Source organism: Bubalus bubalis, chromosome 6 (assembly GCF_019923935.1).
Source record: "Bubalus bubalis isolate 160015118507 breed Murrah chromosome 6, NDDB_SH_1, whole genome shotgun sequence".
In the NCBI taxonomy this organism is placed as follows: domain Eukaryota; kingdom Metazoa; phylum Chordata; class Mammalia; order Artiodactyla; family Bovidae; genus Bubalus; species Bubalus bubalis.
Genome location: NC_059162.1, coordinates 18,931,391 through 18,953,508, shown reverse-complemented (window position 1 = coordinate 18,953,508; position 22,118 = coordinate 18,931,391). Strand labels below are relative to the sequence as shown.

General features: G+C 40.5%; 1 protein-coding gene across 1 annotated transcript in view; it reads right to left on the bottom strand.

Annotated features, from left to right (window-relative positions):
• THEM4 (thioesterase superfamily member 4) overlaps window positions 1-12,804 on the bottom strand; it is a 48,955-nt gene extending 36,151 nt beyond the window's left edge. Inside the window, exon 1 of the mRNA XM_006050802.4 lies at window positions 12,610-12,804. Coding sequence (XP_006050864.4) covers window positions 12,610-12,708 — 99 coding nt within the window. The 5' untranslated portion in view covers window positions 12,709-12,804. The remainder of the gene's footprint in view (window positions 1-12,609) is intronic.
• Between the last annotated feature and the right edge of the window lie 9,314 nt (window positions 12,805-22,118).

Below are 22,118 nucleotides of genomic sequence, written 5' to 3'. Positions count from 1 at the left end.
TTGGTATTAAGCCCAGGTCTGCAGAGCCCCTTCTTTTTCTCAAATCTTAATGAAGCACAGGTGAGCCAGAAACTGGTGATAAAGAAAGATGAAGGTCAGACAACTTTTCTATACATAAAAGGTGCTACCAGTGGGAAACACACAGGAAGCCAGAGCACAGGGGAGAGGTATTCATCTCAGATTGCGTAATCAGGGAGGGGGTCCTTTGACTTGAATCTTCATTAGATTCAATTAGACAAGCAGAAATCAGCCAGACAGAAAGATTATTGTAGGCAAAGGAATATTGTGTGCAAAGGCAAGGAGACATGAAACAGTTTTGAGGGGCCTTACAACAACCATATGAAGTATGTACTAATTATATCCCCATTTTACAGATGATGAAACTAAGAGCTCAGGACTTACCTGGTGTCCAGTGGTTAAGAGTCTGCCTTCTAATGCAGGGGACTTGGGTTTGATACCTGGTTGAGGAACTAAGAACCCACATGCTGAGGGGCAACTATGATAGTGGACTGCAATGAGAAGCCCTGCAATAGTGCGCTAGAACTAAGAGAAGCACTATGTGCTGCAATGAAGACCAGTGCAGTCAACAAATAAGTAAATAAACAAATAAAAGAAACAAGGCCTCAAGGAAGTCTGGCATTGTTTCAGTACAAGGGGAGGAGCAAGAGCCTGATTGTGGGACGCTTCCACATTAAGTTAACTGGTTTGAATTGCATCTGCAGTGCTCTTGGTGGGATTTTAAACGAGGGAGTGACAAGATCAGATTTGGTCATAATATGAAAGATAGGGAGAGTGATTTCAAGATTGGAATTAGAGGGCCTTGTCTGGAAGCTACTGGAGTAACTCAGCTGAAAAATTATGTTTGCATGAAGCAGAACTGGTGACTGTTTGGATAAAGGAGGGTGAGTGAAGAGGAAAAATATCAGAGCTAATCCAGGTTTCTGAACTATGCAACAAAGTCGGTGAAAGAGCTAAATGTTCTTTCAGAAAGAGAACAGAAAGACAACACAAAGAAAGAGGAGGAGGAGGCTGGAGGAGAAAAGTTCTTGGCGTCACAATAACCACAGCTTCCACCAGTGCCATTTCCCTGTAGCATTCAGCACTGCTACCACACCAGTGCCCACGCAGCAGGTGGAAAGGTGCAGGGGCCCTGCAGGATGAGGGACAAAGTGTCGCCTACAAAGGAGCTGAACAAAGCAAATGTCCACAGGCACCACAAAGGAAAATCAGCTATTGTGACTTGTGCAGAAGTCCTAGAACATTAAGACTGCAGAAGCTATCACCTCTGTAGTATTCTACTTCCAGTCACCCTTATCAAGTCATTCAGATTCAAAGTACCTACAACACTCGGACTACACCCAGCATACAGGGAGGTACACTTACTGTGATGGAATAACCAGCCAAATAGGCTTCTGCTGACCTCAGGGTCGGGTCCTGATCAAATGGGAAGAATTTAGGGAGCCTGTCTTAAGAACTCTATGGAACTAAAAACTTTCTAGCTATAAAAAAGTCTTGACTTCATGAGGGGAAATATGAGTAAGACTGAGACTACTCCACTCCCTAGCCCAATACTTGTACCTTTGTTTTTTTTTTTTTTCTATGGTTTGGATTGGCTTGTCTCTTCAGATTTTCAGCTCAAAAATTTTGGTAAGGAAAGAAAAGAAAAACAAAAAAAACCTTAACCCATGTATTATCTCTTCATATTAATATAACTAATGGTAAAATTTTGATATATTTCCTCCAAATTTTTGTAACTTTTCTTAGTATACTTGTAATCTCAGTAAGAAATATAATTTTTCCTTTTACCTCATCACTTAAAATTCTTTAGTGTTGACTTTCTCATGTCCTTAATCTGTTATCACCATTTTCAAGAGCAGAAAAATAGTCCTTTAAAATGATATACTATACTTTACTCAACCATTTAAATTGAACATGTAAATTGTTTCCAATCTTTTGCTGCTTTAAATGAAAAGGACCATTGGAACATTATGAATATGGTATTTTCTCTACTTTGGATTATTTCCTTAGAATTTAGTTCCAATTGTGTAGTTTTTAAAGTACGTAAATTCTGGAACTAACATAACAGACACAATTAGTCATAATTAGTGTATATTGACCAATACTTGTCAATTGAGAGATAGTATAGGATGTGTAAGCTTTGGAGTTGTGAATTTGGGTTTATAAGAAATAAGAAATAAAAATAAGAAACTCTAGGTTTGATCAGTTCTAGCATCCTTTTATGGACCAATGCGATAGAGATAATAGAAGACTTCTAGGAATTAGAATGACTTCCTTGATCCTGGGCTCTCCCACCTGACTTTTAAAAATATTTATTTTTAATTGGAGGGTAATTACTTTATAATATTGTGTTGGTTTCTGCCACAGATCAACATGAATCAGCCATAGGTATACATATGTTCCCTCTCTCTTGAACCTCCCTTCCACCTCCCACCCCATCCCATCCCTCTAGGTTGTCACAGAGCATGGATTTGAGCTCCATGAATCTTATAGCAAAGTCTCACTATCTATTTTACATATGATAATGTATATGTTGCAATGTTATTCTCAATTCGTCTCATCCTCTCCTTTCTCTACTGTGTTCACAAGTTTGTTCTTTATGTCTGTGTCTCCTTGGGTGCCCTGCAAGTAGGTTCATCAGTACCATCTTTCTAGATTCCATCTATATATGTTATTACATATTTGTTTTTCTCTTTCTGACTTACTTCACTCTGTAAAATAGGCTCTAGGTTCATCTACCTCATTAGAACTGACTCAAATACATTCCTTTTTATAGCTAAGTAATATTCCATTGTTACATGTACCACAGCTTCTTTATCCATTCATCTGTTGATGGACACCAAGGTTGCTTCCATGTCCTGATATTGTAAATGGTGCTGCAGTGAACATTAGGGTACATGTGTCTTTTTCAGTTATGGTTTCCTTCAGGGTATATGCCTGATTGCTGGGTCATATGGTAGTTTTATTCCTAGGTTTTTAGGGAACCTCCATACTGTTCTCCATAGTGTCTGTATCAATTCACATTCCATCAACAGTGCAAGAGGGTTCCTTTTCTCTACACCCCCTCTAGCATTTACTGTTTGTAGATTTTTTTGATGGCCATTCTGACCGGTGAAAGGTGATACCTCATTGTAATTTTGATTTGCCTTTCTCTAATGATGAGCAATGTTGAGCATCTTTTCACGTGTTTATTAGCCATCTGTATGTCTTCTTTGGAAAAATATCTCTTCACGTCTTCTGCCCACTTTTTGATTGGATTGTTTGTTTTTCTGGTATGGAGCTGCAAAAGCTGTTGATATATTTTAGAGATTAATCCTTTGTCAGTTGTTTCATTTGCCATTGTTTTCTTCCATTCTGAGGGCTGTCTCTTCACCTTGTTAATAGTTTCCCTCACTGTGCAAAAGCTTTTAAGTAGGTCCTATTTATTTATTTTTGTTTTTATTTCCATTACTCTAGGAGGTGGGTCATAGAGGATCTTACTGTGATTTGTGTCAGAGAGTGTTCTGCCTATGTTTTCCTCTAAGAGTTTTATAGTTTTTAGTCTTATGTATAGGTCTTTAATTCCTTTTGAATTTATTTTTGTGTATGGTGTTAGGAAGTATTTTAATTTCAGTGTTTTACATGTAGCTGTCCAGTTTTCCCAGCACCACTTATTGAAGATATTGTCTTTTCTTAATTGTATATTCTTTTTTTTTGGACTTGATTCTGTTTATTGACTTTTTTTTAAATTTTATTTTATTTAACTTTACAATATTGTATTGGTTTTGCCATATATCAAAATGAATCTGTCACAGGTATATATGTGTTCCCCATCCTGAACCCTCCTCCCTCCTCCCTCCCCATACCATCCCTCTGGATCGTCCCAGTGCATCAGCCCCAAGCATCCAGTATCGTGCATCGAACCTGAACTGGGGCATACACACTGAGGAAACCAGAAGGGAAAGAGACACATGTACCCCAATGTTCATCGCAGCACTGTTTATAATAGCCAGGACATGGAAGCAACCTAGATGTCCATCAGCAGATGAATGGATAAGAAAGCAGTGGTACATATACACAATGGAGTATTACTCAGCCATTAAAAAGAATACATTTGAATCAGTTCTAATGAGGTGGATGAAACTAGAGCCTATTATACAGAGTGGAGTAAGCCAGAAAGAAAAACACCAATACAGTATACTAACGCATATATATGAATTTAGAAAGATGGTAACAATAACCTTGTATACAAGACAGCAAAAGAGACACTGATGTATAGAACAGTCTTTTGGACTCTGTGGGAGAGGGAGAGGGTGGGATGATTTGGGAGAATGGCATTGAAATATGTATAATATCAATTGTATATTCTTGCCTCCTTTGTCAAAGATAAGGTACCTATAGGTGAGTGGATTCATCTCTGGGCTTTCTATCTTGTTCCATTGGTCTATATTTGTTTTTGTTCCAATGCCATACTGTCCTGATGACTGTAGCTTTGTTGTATAGTTTGAAGTCAGGAAGGTTGACTCCTCCAGTTTCATCCTTCAGTCTCAGGATTACTTTGGCTATTCAGGGTCTTTTGTGTTTCCATACAAATTGTGAAATTATTTGTTCTAGTTCTGTGAAAAATATCATTGGTAGTTTGATAGAATTGCATTGAATTTATAGATTGCTTCAGGTAGCATAGTCATTTTCACAATATTGACTCTTCCAATCCAAGAACATGATATATCTCTCCATCTGTTTGTGTCACCTTTGATTTTTTTTCATCACTGTTTGATAGTTTTCTGCATACTGGTCTTTTGTCTCTTTAGGTAGACTTTCCTAGGTATTTTATTCTTTTAGTTGCAATGGTGAATAGGATTGTTTCCTTAATTTATCTTTCTGATTTTTCATTGTTAGTGTATAGGAATGCAAGGGAGTTCTGTGTGTTAATTTTATATCCTGCGATATTACTGTATTCATTGATTAGCTCTAGTAATTTTCTGGTGGCATCCCTATGGCTTTCTATGTATAGTCTCATTTCATCAGCAAACAGTAAGAGTTTTATTTCTTTTATTTCTTTTTCTTCTCTGATTGAGAAGCAGCCAGAACTTCCCAAACTACACTGAATAATAGTGGCAAGAGTGGGCACCCTTGTCTTGTTCCTGATTTTAGAGGAAACGTTTTCAGGTTTCACTGTTGAGAAAAGTGTTTGCTCTGGGTTTGTTGTATATGGCTTTTATTATGTTGAATATTTTCCTTCCATGCCTACTTTCTGGAGAATAGTTTTTTATGATAAATGGGTGTTCAATTTTATCAAAAGCTTTCTCTGCATCTGTTGAGATGATCATATGGTTTTTATCTTTCATTAATATGGTATATCACATTGATTTGTATATACTGAAGAATCCTTGCATCCCTGGAATAAAGCCCACTTGACCATGATGTATGATCTTTTAAATGTGTTGTTCAATTCTGTTTAGAATTTTTGTATCAAAGTTCATTGGTGATATTAGCCTGTAATTTTCTTTTTTTGTAGCATCTTTGTCTGATTTTGGTGTCAGGGTGATAGTGGCCTCATAGAATGAGTTTAGGAGTTTCTCCTGTCTGATTTTAACTTTGAAGTCTGAGGGGATTCAGATGAATGTAACAAACTTTTCTCCCCCCTCTTTTAGGGCCACACTGTATGGCATGTGGGATCTTAGTTCCCCAACCAGGGATGGAACCTACGTCCCCTGCAGTGGAAGTGTGGAATCTTAGCCACTGGACTGCCAGGGAAGTCCTGCAACAAATTTTTTGAGTCCTACTATATGTTCTGGTTCTGGGCCAGGTACAGGTAACATAAAGAAAGAAGACTTAGACCCGGTCCTCAAGTGCTTGTAGCCTTGAGTGTGAAAAATGCTACAACAGAAGTAGATACAGATGCAGAAGAAGTGACTTTTAGGTAAAACTTCAAAAAGATGAGAACTGATATAGGTGGTTTCTAAAGGATGAAAAGTTCACTAAAGAAACAACAGGCAGGCTGCTCCAAGCAAAGGCAGAGAAATATGGGGAAATGCTAGGATTTCAGTCTTTATGGCTGAAAGGTACAAAGAGAACAGCAGCAAGATGGGGATAGCAAAACAGAAGAGGGGTGACACTATAGTGGCTCTTTGGCTTTAATGAAAGCTTAGATTTCATCTTCTAGGTTAATGTTTCAAAAGGTCAATAGGAAAGACGATTTTAGGTACAACAATACAACAATAACGTGTGTATTTTAAAATGAATATTATAAAAGGACATAAATAGTGCATCACACTGATTTCGTAAGTGTTATTGCCTAGGATGAAGCTATTTAAAGAAAAGAAGTCTGTAAAGAATCATGAAGAATACAAGCCAATTGAGTAGCAAAGTACTTTTTTTCCATTATGGAGTGCCTTAGGGAGTTTTAAGCAAAGCAGTAGCATGAACTGAGGTTTTAGAAAGCTCCCTCTGATGTAAAGGATAAATTGTAAGGTGAGAAGCAATGGTAAGGAAACCAGTTAAAAGACTGTTGCAGAGATTCAGGAGAAATATGGTCAGAAGATGAACTAGGTAGAAAGGAATGAAAAAGATTTAAGAGATATCTGGGATATCGGGACCAAGGGTTGTAGAGACTGACTGATCATGGGAGAAGAGAAAGTAGAAATCAGTCAGTCAGATCAGTCGCTCAGTCGTGTCTGACTCTTTGCGACCCCATGAATCGCAGCACGCCAGGCCTCCCTGTCCATCACCAACTCCCGGAGTTCACTCAAACTCAGGTCCATCGAGTCAGTGATGCCATCCAGCCATCTCATCCTCTGTCGTCCCCTTCTCCTCCTGCCCCCAATCCCTCCCAGCATCAGAGTCTTTTCCAATGAGTCAACTCTTTGCATCAGGTAGCCAAAGTACTGGAGTTTCAGCTTTAGCATCATTCCTTCCAAAGAAATCCCAGGGCTGATCTCCTTCAGAATGGACTGGTTGGATCTCCTTGCAGTCCAAGGGACTCTCAAGAGTCTTCTCCAACACCACAGTTCAAAAGCATCAATTCTTCGGCGCTCAGCCTTCTTCACAGTCCAACTCTCGCATCCATACATGACCACAGGAAAAACCACAGCCTTGACTAGACGAACCTTTGTTGGCAAAGTAATGTCTCTGCTTTTGAATATGCTATCTAGGTTGGTCAGAATTGGATAATTCCTGACTTGTGGTTTGAAGACTGGAGTGGACAGAAGGAAAAGAAAGAGGAGGTTTTTGTTAATGTTTGTGTGAATGTCAGGAGGTGGAAAGTAGGAATGGAACCATTAATTTTAGTTTGGGGAATGTTGAGTTTGGGACCACAGATGAACACTATGATATTGTGAGAAATAAAAATAATGAAAGTTTCAGTTCAAGGAGATGAGAACTAAGTGATACTTAGAAGCAAAGGCACCTATAAATTCACAGCACAGACTCTGTGCATGAGGGATAAATGTTAGGGATAATCACTACTTTTTGTTGCCCTGAATAGGGGAAAGGTCTTGCTAGATGTTTGATTATGTGTGTTTCAAGCGGGGCTTAAGTTACAACTTTTTGATGTATCTCCTTTTAAGATTAAGTTACTGAACCAAAAGAGGCATGATTTGTAAAGCCTGTAAATACTACTGTTACGAAGCCCATAAATATTGTTAAATATTCTCAACATAGACTACCAGACACCAACATATAAAGAAATGAATCTATCTTTGTTGTGAGATTAGCACAGGACATTTTTCTTTTCCAGTGTGTAAGATGGTGGTATGGTTCAGTCCCTAAGTCATGTCTGACTGTATGACCTCATGGACTGCAGCATGCCAGGCTCCTCTGTCCTCCACCATCTCCCAGAGTTTGCTCAAGTTCATGTCCACTGAGTTAGTGATGACACAGGATTAATAACGGATCTGCACTCTTTATTCTTTAAAAGTAAGTTGGCTGGGCTCTGGTTCTAAGGGAAATGCCGTAAAGCTCGTGTTGTTGTCTCTGGAGAGCTTGAGGGGGTGGTTGGGCCATGTCCTACCACATTGGCCTGCTTGCCCGTTGGGGAGCAGGGCACTGCAGCAGCACTCTCTCAGCCTCAGTATTTGGTAAACAGAGGCCCCAGTGAGAAGAAATTTGCCAAATTGGCTGGCTTCATCAGTATCATGAATAACATTCAGAAATAGTGATTTAAATTCACTACTCAACTATAGTTGAATCTACAGTCTACCCAGGGATTTATACCCACGGTCAACTTGCAATCATGCTGAGAGAAACTGACTGCAGAACCTTGTTGACAAGCTACATAAATACAAAGAAAACATTGTGTGATGTGATTCTTATGGTCCAGGAATGAAAGGTACCTCAACATGTTGTCCCTGGTGCAGCCAGTCATTTTTTTAAACTTTATGCTCACAACTCACATGCTTGAATCAAAGACCTTTGAAATAGAACTCAAAGCTGCTGCACCTGACATTATCAAATAACTTGTGGAATTTGCTTATATCATGAGAATTTCTGTGAATAGCAACAATGTTCAGTCTTTGTTAGATGCAGCGAACTAGTACCAGACTGAACCTGTAAAGAAAATTTGATTTCTTTTCTTGGCTGTGCTGGGTCTTTGTTGCTACATGTGAGCTTTCTCTAGTTGCAGCTAGTGGGGGATACTCTTTAGTTGAGGTAAGCAGGGCTTCTCATTGCGATGGCTTCTCTTGTTGCACAGCATGGGCTCCAGGGTGCTTGGGCTTCAATAGTTGTGGCATGTGGGTTCAGAACTTGTAGCTTGCAGACTCCAGAGCATGGGCATTTTACCATTTTACCATGATTCCACCCACGGCATGTGGAATCATCCCTGAGCAGGGATCAAACCCATGTCCCCTGCATTAGCAGGCAGATTCTTAACCATTGGACCCCAGGGAAGTTTGTGTATTGATTTTTTGAAAGAACAAGCTGATGCTTCAAACTGTCTCAGTTTAAGTGTGCTAGCAGAGTGTCTAGACTGTCCTGAATTGAGAGCAACAGCAGATGACTTTATTCATCAGCATTTTATTGAACTGTATAAAACTGATGAATGTCTGCAACTTGATGCCAAGCAAGTTACACATCTCCTCAACCAGGACACTCTGACTGTGAGAGCAGAGGATCAGGCTTCCCTGGTGGCTCAAACAGTAAAGAATCCACCTGCAATGCTGGAGGCCTGGGTTGGATCCCTGGGTTGGGAAGATTCCCTGGGGAAGGGCATGGCAACCCACTCCAGTATTCTTGCCTAGAGAATTCCAGGGACAGAGGAGCCTGGCGGGTTACAGTCCATGGGGTCACAAATAGTCGGACACAACTGAGTGACTAAGCACACAGCACACAGTCTGGTGGTTAAAATATGGTGAACCTAATCGCTAGCCATTTATGGCTGACATCCTTGTTATGGGCTTCCCTGGTAGCTCAGCTGGTAAAGATCCGCCTGCAATGCAGGAGACCCCAGTTCGATTCCTGGGTCAGGAAGATCTGCTGGAGAAGGGATAGGCTACCCATTCGAGTATTCTGATCTGGAGATTTCCATGGACTGTACAGTCCATGGGGTTGCAAAGAGTCAGACACAACTGAGTGACTTTCACTTTTTCTTGTCAAAGTCAGGTTTCCACTTATAACAAAGAATTTAAGTAAAACAGTACAAACTGAACCACTTATTCAAGATAATCTTGAATGCCTTAAGATGGTGATAAGTGGAATGAAGTATCATTTCCTGTCTCTAGAAAATTGAGAAGAACTGGCAGAAGGCAAAAGGCCCAGAAGAAGGAAACATGACTATTGAATAGCCCTATTTGGAGGCTCCCAACCACAGTCTTGTAGATATTTTTTAACCCAACGTTGAAAAGAGAAGCATGTTCTGCATAAGCCTGGGAATGAGCCTATAACTTCAAAATACTCTTTTGATGTCTTTGCTCTTATAAATGGCCCATACTTAATGCTCTTCTGTATACTCAACCCCAAATTTTTAGACTTCTAGTGAAATATTTAAGTAATCAAGGAAATAAATATCAATAAAATATCCTCATTTCATCAATTATTACTTATTCCCTACAGCTAATACCATTAGAATCCCATTACAATACTAATTAATATTTCTATTAAAAGTATCAGCCTTGGACTTCCCTGGTGGTACAGTGGATAGGAATCTGCCTGTCAATGCAGGGGACATGGGTTTGATCCCTGGTCCAGAAAGATCCCACACGCTGCGACGTAACTAAGCCAGTGCATCACAACTACTAAGCCCATGCTAGAGCCTGGGAGCCACAACTACTGAGCCTGTGTGCTGCGATGACTGAAGCCTCCACACACTACAGCCTGTGCTTCACAACAAAAGAAGCCACTGCAATGAGAAGCATGTGCTCTGCAATAACTAATATTAAGTTAATTGTCTTTATTATTTTTAATATTAAAATAATTGGGGAAGCTAATTTTATTGTAAATTATTATTAGTTACCTTGAATCTTCCAAGGTGAACATTATTTCATTATTCAATTCAAGTAGACTGCTTAATACTAAGTACTGTATAGCAATTGTTTCAAAATTCTTAAACTTAACATTTTCAGAGATGTTAAAATGGTTTTAACTATCATGAATGGAATCCATTTGTGCGTGTCCTATAAGGGCCTAAAATGATTATTTTCACCTAACTGATCTCCTTCAGAGAGGGCAATTTAAGCAGTACAATTTAATTTAATTATCTAGAATTAAGTCAGTATCCTTATAAACTATTATTTTTAGATATTCCTTAGATATAGCTGGCGAGAGGCGGCAAATATTTGTATTAATTGCAGAGTAGAAAATGATAAGAAAGAAAATCTTATTTTTTCTAGTAGATAAAGAAATCTTGGATTGCTATACTAAAGTGAAATGATATTGTTCTTGTCTTTGTCCTTTCAGGAAGCCTGCTGAGTCTCCTCTCCGCCACCTGCACCTGTTTTTAAAGTTTTCAAGTGCTTAAAGATAACTTAAAGATAACTAAAAGATAATTTATCTGAATCCAGTGCTCTGTTCTCTTAGTATTGGTGTTTTTAAATTGTAACATGGGAATGACTTATGATATTAATGCCTAAATGCCTAAGTTGAAAAATAAATAAATAAAAACAAGGTACAACAGCTTTTAGTTCATGCTCAAAACAGAGTTGTTCCCTCCTCTATCGACCCTTAGTACTTCCCTTAGTACATTTATTTTAAAATTTTGCACTTTCATTCCTTTCTCCCAAATTAGACTTGAGCTCTCTGAAAGGGTTGTTTCTTATTCATCTTTACAGTATTAGAAACTGATGTCTGGCATATTGTTAGTGCTTGATTAATATTAATTGAATATATCAATGAATCAAAACATAGGGATATAAGAACAGGCAATATTTATTTATTGAGAGTCTCTTGGTCAGCAAGGAGATTCAACCAGTCAATACTAAAGGAAATTAACCCTGAATAGTCATTGGAAGGACTGATGCTGAAGCTGAAGCTCCAATACTTTGGCCACCTGATGCAAGAGTCAAGTCATTGGAAAAGACCCTGATCCTGGGAAAGATTCAGGAGGAGGAGGGGGCAAAAGAGTATAAGATGGTTGGATGGCATCATCAACTCAATGCACATGAGTCTGAGCAAACCGAGGGAGATTGTGAAGGACAAGGAAGCCTAGTGTGCTACAGTCCATGGGGTCCCAAAGAGTCAGATACGACAGTGACTGAACAACAAAAACAATGGGAGAGTACTAAGGGTACATAGAGGAGGAAACAGTTCTCCAACAGGCCATAGTTATTTAGGGCATCCCTGGTGGCCCAGGGGTAAAGAAGTCAATGCAGGAGATGCAGGCGACATCCCTGGATCAGGAAGATCTGGAGAAGGAAATGGCAACTCACTCCAGTATTCTTGCCTGGGAAATCCCATGGCCAGAGGAGCCTGGCGGGCTATAGTCCATGGGGTCACAAGAGTCAGACAGGACTTAGCGACTTAACAACAACAACATTTATTTAATACTAACGCGAGACACAGCTGTTACATACTTGCCTTATCTCATGTAAATCTTGTAACAAGTATTAAACGTGAGGAAACTGATCCTCCTGAGGGTATAAGGTAATGGTTATTTGCCTGACTGCTTAGGTTCAGATTCCAACTCTACCACGTGTTTTCTTAAGCACGTGACCTTGCTTAAGTCATAACCCTTCTTTATTAGTAGTAGTGGTATACTCTGACTTGCTGACACGATTCAAGCATCCTGCACACTGCCTCAAAACCGTGTCACCCTCCTGTCCAGTTTCTTATGGCTTGACTCTCAAGACTGAAAGATCCGGTGACCTTGTTAATACTGATACCTTTTGGAGCTAATGTTAGCTTTCATTCTGAGGTCAGTTGGCTGAGGAAAGGGATAAACAGCTGAACATTACCCCTTATCCGGAGAAGGCAATGGCAACCCACTCCAGTACTCTTGCCTGGAGAATCCCAGGGATAGAGGAGCCTAGTGGGCTGCCGTCTATGGGGTCACACAGAGTCGGACACGACTGAAGCGACTTAGCACCAGTAGCAGCAGCATACCCCTTTATCGCAGGCTAGTTCCTGACGAGAAAGTCCTGCCCTTCTGCCCATTTTCGCTGCCCGGCTACCTGGACTCACCCGCGCGGGTTGCAGATCCGTCGATAGCCGGGGCGCGCCTTCAGGCCGGCCGCGCAGGGCCCAGAGCGAGCGAAGTCCCGCGGTGCAGCTCCTCAGCATGGCTCCCAGAAGTAAGGGAGCTGGCTCGCGCCAGCTGAGATAAAAGCTGACTCACACGCAGTTACCCACAGGCCTGCTCTTCCTCTTTAACTGAGGCGCAGTGAGGGCGGGGCCTGGCGTGCCGGTGGGAGGGGACACGTGTCTCGGAGGGGCAGTGGGAGGGAGGGGCGTGAAGGCGGGCGCGGCGTCGGGTAAAGCCTTTAGCTGTCCTCCAGCGCCTGAGCCTTTTCTGGGGAAACTGTTAAGACTTGTGAAGGCCACTGGACCGAGGGGAGAGCGGCAACAGCGGCCGCGCGGCCTGTGGAGGGCGAGGAGGCCAGAAGTGCGGGTCCGCGACTATGGCTCAGCCCCCCAGCCCCGGCACCTAAGCGCTGCTGGTGAGGATTCGCTGGTCTTTTCCCCATCTCTTGCTGCTGCTGCTGCTAAGTCGCTTCAGTCGTGTCCGACTCTGTGCGACCTCATAGACGGCAGCCAACCAGGCTCCTCCGTCCCTGGGATTCTCCAGGCAAGAGCACTGGAGTGGGTCATCTCTTGCGGAAGTGAAGTGAAGTGAAGTGAAGTGAAGTCGCTCAGTCGTGTCCGACTCGGTGCGACCCCATAGACGGCAGCCAACCAGGCTCCTCCGTCCATGGGATTTTCCAGGCAAGAGTACTGGAGTGGGGTGCCATTTCCTTCTCCAGAGGATCTTCCTGACCCAGGAATCGAACGCAGGTCTCGCCCGCATTGTAGGCAGACGCTTTACCATCTGAGCCACCAGGGAAAATTCTGTGCTGTTTCCTAATAGCTCTCCCTCCCGCCGCTGGTAGCGCTAGTAGTAAAGAACCCGCCTGCCAATGCAGGAAACGTAAGAGACGCAGGTTCCATCCCTGGGTTGGGAAGATCCCCTGAAGGAGGGCAGGGCAACCCACTCCAGTATTCTTGCCTGGAGAAAGAATCCCATTGACAGAGGAGCCTGGTGGGCGAAAGTCCATGGGGGCGCAAAAGAGTTGGACACGACTGAAGAGACTTAGCACTGCACTGCCGGCAGCTGACTTAAGCCCTCAGGCGGGTAGGAGCGCACACAGAAGGTTGTAGGAATAGAATATTTTTCTTGGAGACCACCCCCCCACTCCGCCCACACACACACACCCCTGCACACACATCTTTAAGGGAGTAGAGCTATAAAAGTCTTTAAGTCTGACTTTTTCAAAAATAGAAATTGTAGCAACACCTGAAGGATGCAGTCATCTCTTAGCTCTGGAGACATAACTGAGCTCAAAGTCCAGTGCACCACCTAACAATGTGGGTGGGTTTGTGCTTAGTGACTCAGTCTTATCTGACTCTTTGTGACCCCTGAAGACTGTAGCCTGCCAGGATCCTCTGTCCATGAAATTTTCCAGGCAAGAATACTAGAGTGGGTTGCCATTTCCTCCGCCAGGGGATCTTCTTGACCAAGGGATCCAGCTGGGTCTCCTGTGTCCCCTGTATTACAGGTGGATTCTTTACCTGCTAAGCCAAGGGGGAAGCCCTGTAACACTGTATACTTTTAAACTGTACCTGTCCTCTTATTTCTTCATTGTTGTATTAAAAAACCCGTGGCGGATTCATGTGGATGTATGGCAAAACCAATACAATATTGTAAAGTAATTAGCCTCTAATTAAAATAAATAAATATAAATTTTAAAAAAGAAAAATTGAAACCAGAAAGAATAAAAAATAGAGAAGCTTAAAAAAAAAAATCAAGTTTTACTTGTCACCAGGACCTTCTCTTTCAGTAGGAGTCACTTAAGTTAGAAGTTATTTGAGGTTACCTTGTATCCTGCTCACAGACAATGACCCCAGGCTAGTAATGCGTTGAAACAGGCTTGTACAGACTCGTTAAAATGGTAAGAATTTGGCTAGCCAATTCTTAAACACTTCTATTATATAAAATGTAAGTTATATAAACTTACAGTTAATAAGTTGTATTTTATTTTATTTATTTATTTTTTTACTTTACAATATTGTATTGGTTTTTCCATACATCAATATGAATCTGCCATGGGTGTACACGTGTTCCCAATCCTGAACCCCCTTCCCACCTCCCTCTCCTGAAAGTTGTATTTTAAAAATGAAGGTATTGTTACAACACCCCTGAGTCAGTCCCCAATAAAGGTCCTTCTGCCTGGTATCTTGGAGCCAGTAGGAGATCAAGTCTGGTTGAATCAAAGGAAATCAAAAAATGAAGAGATGTGAGCTCCAGCTCTAGAGTACTTGGGTCTTCCTCATAGGCCTTTGGCCTGGCTGCTTCATAGGGTTCTTGTCAGCGGGAGGGGGCGGCTTCTTGGTAAGCACCTCCCCCCACTTTTGCAGCTCAAGCTTTCAGAAGGCAATGTGGGGAGGGGCAGCATACCTGCCCTGGGCCTGATAGCTATCTTGAATTGCAATATTGCTTGCAGTGCTTCTGAATATGGTTCTTGGAGCTGAGATGTGGGGACACAGCCTTTTTGCACTAGGAACTCTGGTCTGAAGGGCCTGGTGTAAAATCTCTGCACACGGGCACCCTGTGAGCAACTGAAACTAGACTAAGCACAAAGGAAAGGAAAAAGGTTAGATTTTATTTTACTACCCAGATTTTATTTTCTGGGAATTGTTCGTGGGCTTCGCTGGTGGTGACAGTATTAGATACTAAAAACTGTTCATGTTCTTGAAGTATATTTCATCACTGATTACAGTTTTAAGTGGAAGTTGACTGCCTTTTCATAGCCACAAACAATTATAAGTGCTATTCTAATTCTGGTGTACAAAACTTTAAAAAAAAATTTCTTTAGGAATATAATGAAATACCAACAATAGTTTGATTTATGCTCTGTAATAAATTATTAGTTCTTTTAGAATGTAAAAATCCTGCTTAATTATTTTTACTACATTTTGCTGTTGTATGTGCTCTTGAGGTTATTTATCTCTGTCACATTTGTATGGTGGGAATACTAGGCACCCCTTCCAAACATTGCATTTGGTCACATCACAGTGGTAGCTTAAAACTGACTGACTGGGAGTATTCATTCAGATACTGCAACTGAGGGCTTTCCTTTCTTACCTTATTAAATATTCACCAATATACCATAGTCTTAGTTTCAAGTCTTAAGGGTTACTAGAATTGCTTACCCCCAGAACATTCATACACAAAGTTTTCCTGCCAACACAGCTCTGTAACTACTCACACAGTAAAGGTGGGACTGGAGGAATCATCAGGAGAGATTTATTAGAGATAAACAAACTTGGCTTTGGGTTTGGGTCTAAGTTCAGAGATCCTCAGTCTGTTTTTTTGGTGAGCAATTAGTATTTTTATTTAAAATGTCTTTATATAAAAATCAGATATTTTGCTTGACTGGGGCTTCTCAGGTGGCTCAGTGATAAAGAATCCACCTGTCAATGCAGGAGACAACCCCTGGGTTGTGAAGATCCCCTGAAGGAAATGGCAACCCACTCCAGTATTCTTGCCTGGGAAATTCCATGGTCAGAGGAGCCAGGTGAGCTACGTCCATAGGGTCACAAAAGAGTCGGACATGACGGAGTGACTTAACAACAACAACAGTTTTCCATGATTATGTGAACTTCTCCATCAGTTTGTCAGTAGGAAAGAATGCCCAGTATTTTAAACCCCCAATATTAACTGGGGGTAAGGTATACCATTCTGAGACAGACGGAATTTGAGAAATAAAGCATGCAAGAATGACTCAAACTGAAGATGATTCGGCATAAGGGGTGGCTGTTGATGTTCTGTAATTTTAGCAGACTGCCTAAGTTGTCTCCTTTCCAATACAGTACTCCAGTTTCCTGAGGGCATGGATGGTGCCAAATTGTCCTGTTAATTGTAGTACTTCTTTTACTAACTCACACAAATTGCTTTGATACTTGTTTGGCAGCAAGAGCCCAAAGTATCCTGTTGTCTTTCCACATTGTGTGTGCAGATAGTGGCACATTATAAATCAAATCCATAAATCAAGATTGCTGGGAGCCGGCATATTGCATATTGAGTGAGGATCTGGAATAGCTCAACTGGAATTCTATCACTGCTGGGAGCCAGCGTGAGGCACTCCGCCCATGACAAAGGTCATGAGGAAGGAGGCTCGGCATACGCAAAGGCGGGATCGAGCCTCAGGAGTCCCCCTGGAAATTCTCGAGCATCTACCCCCAAAACCAGAGTCTGCCTACTTTCTGCTTTGTGCTTTCACCTACACCTCTGACTTTACGGGGGGCTGTCCCCCACTACCTCTCTCTGAAAAGAGAGTTAGCTTACAGCTCCAGTTAATAATTCCTGGATGTGACAGTGTTTCAACCTACAAACTCCTTTGGAAATCCTCTAGCCTGCCTGAATGGGTTTTTCCGGCCACATGTGATTGTTCAGAGCCTCCCAACTGTGAGAGGCAGGAGATGTTCTAAACTGCCTAAACACAGATTCCTTTGAGTAGTTAAAAGATTGATTAGAAAATGTATTGGTGAAGGGTTTTTCACTTGTTGGGCCAATGTTTGCTGCTAAGTCTCCATACTCCTTACCTACTGTGTCTTTGGCAGTGTATTGATTGATATAATGGGTGTATAGAAATGTAAAATGCAGCTTTGTCCAATGCTTTTTTGGAGGCTGGTGCCTGACTTTGGAATAATCACCTTTAGAGAAAAATAAGTTTCTTAAAATGTTAACAGGCCTCCGGGCCAGAAGATGATGTCAATCACCTGAACTTTTGCATATGATAAGTTTGAAAGCCTGGCTTAGATTAGAACCAGGAACTGCTGTCCTTGCATGACTCCACCCCTTCCCCCATTATCCTCTATGCATACCTTAAGGTATAAAAACTACTTTGGAAAATAAAGTGCGGGCCTTGTTCACTGAAACTTGGTCTCCCCATGTCACTCTCTCTCCCAAATTCCAGCTGAGTGTCCATCTGGAGCGCGGATGTCCTCTGCGACCATTTATTTGCCTGGGCTTCTAAGACCCACTCGAGAAGGTGTCTAAGGTGGGGCACCTTCCACTATTCGAGAGGGCGCCTGCGGCCTCCGTGGTCAGAGCTAACCTGGTGTCACGGGTTATATTGATTTTCCGCGTAAACCAAGCCACTCAGCTTCTTTTCTCCACTGAATTTTCCTACTGAGCTATCCTTATTTCAGCTGCTTTTCTCCACTGAATTTCCTCACTGAGCTACCCTTATTCTATTACTCTTTGTATCCTTAATTAAAGTGTAATTAAGCAGTTATTCCCTGACCCTCGCCTAGCCGTCTCTCCTTTGAATACCCTGGATCAGCCGGGGCTGGTCCCCGGCACAAGATGACTTCTCTTAATAAATAAGAAGATAGTTTATACAGATAACTTAAAAGTGTGTGTGTGTATATATATATATATATATATATATAAATTACATGTAGCTAGAATCCATCAAAACCCCTAAATAGACTCTAGCTCTGCTGAGATTGTAAAGGTACCAACAGCTCTCCTAGGTCAGTTATACTCAATATAACTTCCGCATATATCAGATAGCAGCAGTGTATTTGGCCCAGTCACCCACACTCTGACCTAGAGCCTCCACCATTTTCCCGAGGTATTCATGTTGACAACACATACGAAATGTCTGGCCAAGTTTGGAGGGAGATGGGGAAGGTGACAATCTAGCAATAGAATTGGTAGCCTGTGGATATGGAAAAGTTTTTCTTTGGTGTTTGTGTGGCTTATATAAAGAATAAATTTTCTTCCTTGTTTTTGATAGAACTATAACAAAATAAGCCAACTGTATGAAACTTAATAGTATTTTCACCATTCTCCTTTAATATTGTAAACAGCTTTATTGAGGTTAAATGGGGACATATAATAAACCCCATGTATTTAAAGTATACAGGTTGGTAAATTTTGATACATATACACACCTATGAGGGCTTCCCAGGTGGCCCTAGTGGTAAAGAACCTACCTGCTGATGCAGGAGACATAAGAGACATGGGTTCAATCCCTGGTTGGGAAGATCCCTTGGAGGAGAGTATGGCAACCCACTTCAGTATTCTTGCCTAGGGAATCCCATGGACAGAGGAGCCTGGCAGGCTATGGTCCATAGGGTCACACAAGAGTCTGACATGACTGAAGAGACTTAACATGTATGAACACATACACCTATGGAACCATCACAATCAAGATAATGAGCCTGTCTTGCACCCACGTTTCCTCCTCATGTCCTTTGTAAACTCTTCCTCCTACCCTCTAAGTGAACACCGATCTGCTGTCACTTTAGTTTGCATTTTCTCAAGTTTTAAATAGAATCATATAGTATATACTCTTTTTTTTGAGATTCATCCATGTTGTTGCTTGTATCAATAATTCGTTCCTTTTTATTGATTAGTATTTCATTGTCTGGATGTACCACAATTTTCCCATTCACTTGTCAATGACCATTTAGGTAGTTTCCAGTGTTTCTCTATTACAAATAAAACTGCTCTAAGCACAAGTCTTTATATGAATAAAGGCATTCTTTTCTCAATTCAGTTGTCCTTGCTCCTGGATCAAAAATTGATTATCCTTTTTTTTTTTTTTGCCACACCAGAAGACTTATGGAATCTTAGTTCCCTGACCAGGGATTGTACCCTTGCCCTCTACAGTAAACGCATGGAATCCTAACCAGTGGACTGCCAGGGAATTCTTTGGTTATCCACTTTTGTGTATTGGTCTAGATTCTCTATTCTGTACCTTTGATCTAGTTACCTTTCTTAATACTAACATCATACCATCTTGATTCCTGAAGTGTTGTGACTAATCTTGAAATTATTTTCAACTTTGTTCTTTGTCAGTGTTGTTTTGGCTATTCTAGATATTTTGCATTTCCGTATAAATTTTAGAATCATTTTGTCAATATCTACAAAAAACCTGCTGGGGTTTTGAATTGATATCTTAGCAAATTGAGTCTTCTTATGAACAAATTATATCTTTAAACAACTTTTCTTATGAACAAATTATTTTTCTTCATTTATTTAAATCTTCTGTAATTTCCCTCAGCTGCAATTTGTAGTGCAGGTTTTATACATTTTTTGTCATATTTATCTTTAGGAAGTTTATATATATTGATGCTATTAAGAATATTTAAAGTTTCAATCCCTGATTGTTCATTGCTTGTATATAGAAATACAATTACTTTTTAATACATTGATTTTATATCTGTAAACTTTAAATTCACTTACTAGTTCTAGTAAGTTTTTAATAGATTCCTTAGATTTTTTACAAAGATGATCATGTTATATGAGTTTCACTTCATCTTTTACTACCTGGACAGCTCTCTCTCTCTCTCTCTTTTTTTTTTTGGCTTTATTGCACTGTTTAGGACTTCCACTACAATGTTGAATAGTAGTGATGAAAGCAGATATGCTTGTCTTGTTGCTGATCTTAGGGGGAAAGTATTCAGTCTTTAACCATTAAAGATGATGTTAACTATGTGTTTGTTGTAGATGCTTGTTAACATAAGGAGAAATCCTACCTAAAGTTCCTCGTGTGCTGAGTTTTTATTAGGAATGGGTGTTGGATTTAATCAAATGCTTTTTCTGCATCTATTAAGATGACCATGTGTTTTTTCTTTTTAAATTTGTTTATTATTGTGAATTAATCAATTTTTGTCTGCGTTGGGTCTTTGTTGTGGTATGTGCGAGTTTCTCATCTCAGTGGCTTCTCTTGTTGCAGAACACAGGCTCTCGGCACTTGGGCTTCAGCAGTTGCAGCGTGGAGGCCTTAGAGTGCACAGGCCTCAGTAGTTGTGGCAAGGGGGCTTAGTTGCCCCACAGCATGTGAGATCTTCCCAGACTAGGGATCCAGGGATGGAACCTGTGTCTCTGCATTGGCAGGGGGATTCTTAGCTACTGGACCACCAGGGAAGTCTACCCTGATTGATTTTTGAATGTAAAACTAACCTTGTTTTCTTGTAGTATCTTTTTCTAGATGTGATATTAGAATGAATGAGTTGGGAAGTATTACCCTTTCCAATTTTCTGGAAGATCTTGTGTAGAATTGGCATTTTTTTTTCAAAAATGTTGGGTATGATTCACTAGTGAAGCCTCCTGGGCATGGAGTTTACTTTGTGGGAGGTTTTCAACTACACATTCAGTTTCTTTGATAGATGCAGGACCATTCCTACTGTAAGAGCCTTACAATAGTGTTGTTTCTTCTCTCATGACATTTATGCTCTTTTTACCATGCTTTTTACCTTTTTAAGTATTAAAACCCCTCACGTTACATTGCTACTATTTTGTTTAGGCAGTCATTTGTCTTTCAAAGAATTTAAATAGTAAGAAAAAAATCTTATTCATTTACCCATGTCATTTCCAGGGTTCTTCATTCATTTGTGAAGATCCAGATTTCCGTCTGGTATCATTTGCTTCTGCTTGAGTACTTCCTTTATATTCTTGTACCATGTATCTATGTGTGTAGTGTGGGGGTCTTCTAGTGGGTACTTGGGTAATGAATTCTTTCAGCTTTCATGTGTTTGAATATGTCTTTATTTTGCTGTTACTTTTGAAAAATTTTTGCTGAGTATAGAATTCTGCATTGACAGTTTTTTCCCCCCAGTATTTTTAAGGTACTGCTCTACTATATTCTCACTTGCATTATTTCTTTTTTAAAAAAACCTTTTTATTTTGTATTGGATAAAGAATCTGCCTGCCATTGCAGGAGATGTGGGTTTGATCCCTGGGTTGGGAAGATCCCCTGGAGAAGGAAATGGCAACCCACCCCAATATTCTTGCTTGGAGAATCCCATGGACAGAGGAGCCTGGCAGGCTACAGTCCATGGAGTCACAAAGAATTGGACATGATAAGCAAGCAGCACTCACATAGCTTATTAACAATGTTTTGATAGTTTCAGGTAGACATTGAAGGGACTCAGTCATACATATACATCTATACATTCTTCCCCAAACTCCCCTCCCATCCAGACTGCCACATAATATTGAGCATTGCTTGCATTATTCCCAATGAGAGATCTGATGTCATCCTTATTTTTGTCTATATATGAGATGTCTTTTTTCTCTGGATGCGTCTAAGATTTTCTTGTCTTTAAAAAAAAAAATTTGGTTATGATGTGCCTTGATGTATTTTTAGTATTCTGGTATTTGGGGATTCATTGGGATTCTTAGATCTGTGGATTAATAGTTTTCATCAAATCTGGAAAATTTTTGGCTGTTATTTCTTCAGCTATATTTTCAGTTCTCTCCTCTCTTCTCTTTCTTTTAAGGACTCCAAGTACTTAGATATTAGGCCATTTAACATGGTCTCACAGTTCACTGATGTATTTTTCTTTTTGAGTATCATTAAAAATTCTCTTATCTCTGTTTCATTTTTGATAGTTTATATTGCTATACTTTGAAGTTAATGAATTTTTTCTTCTGAAATATGTAATCTGCTATTAAGTCCCATCCAGTGTATTTTTCA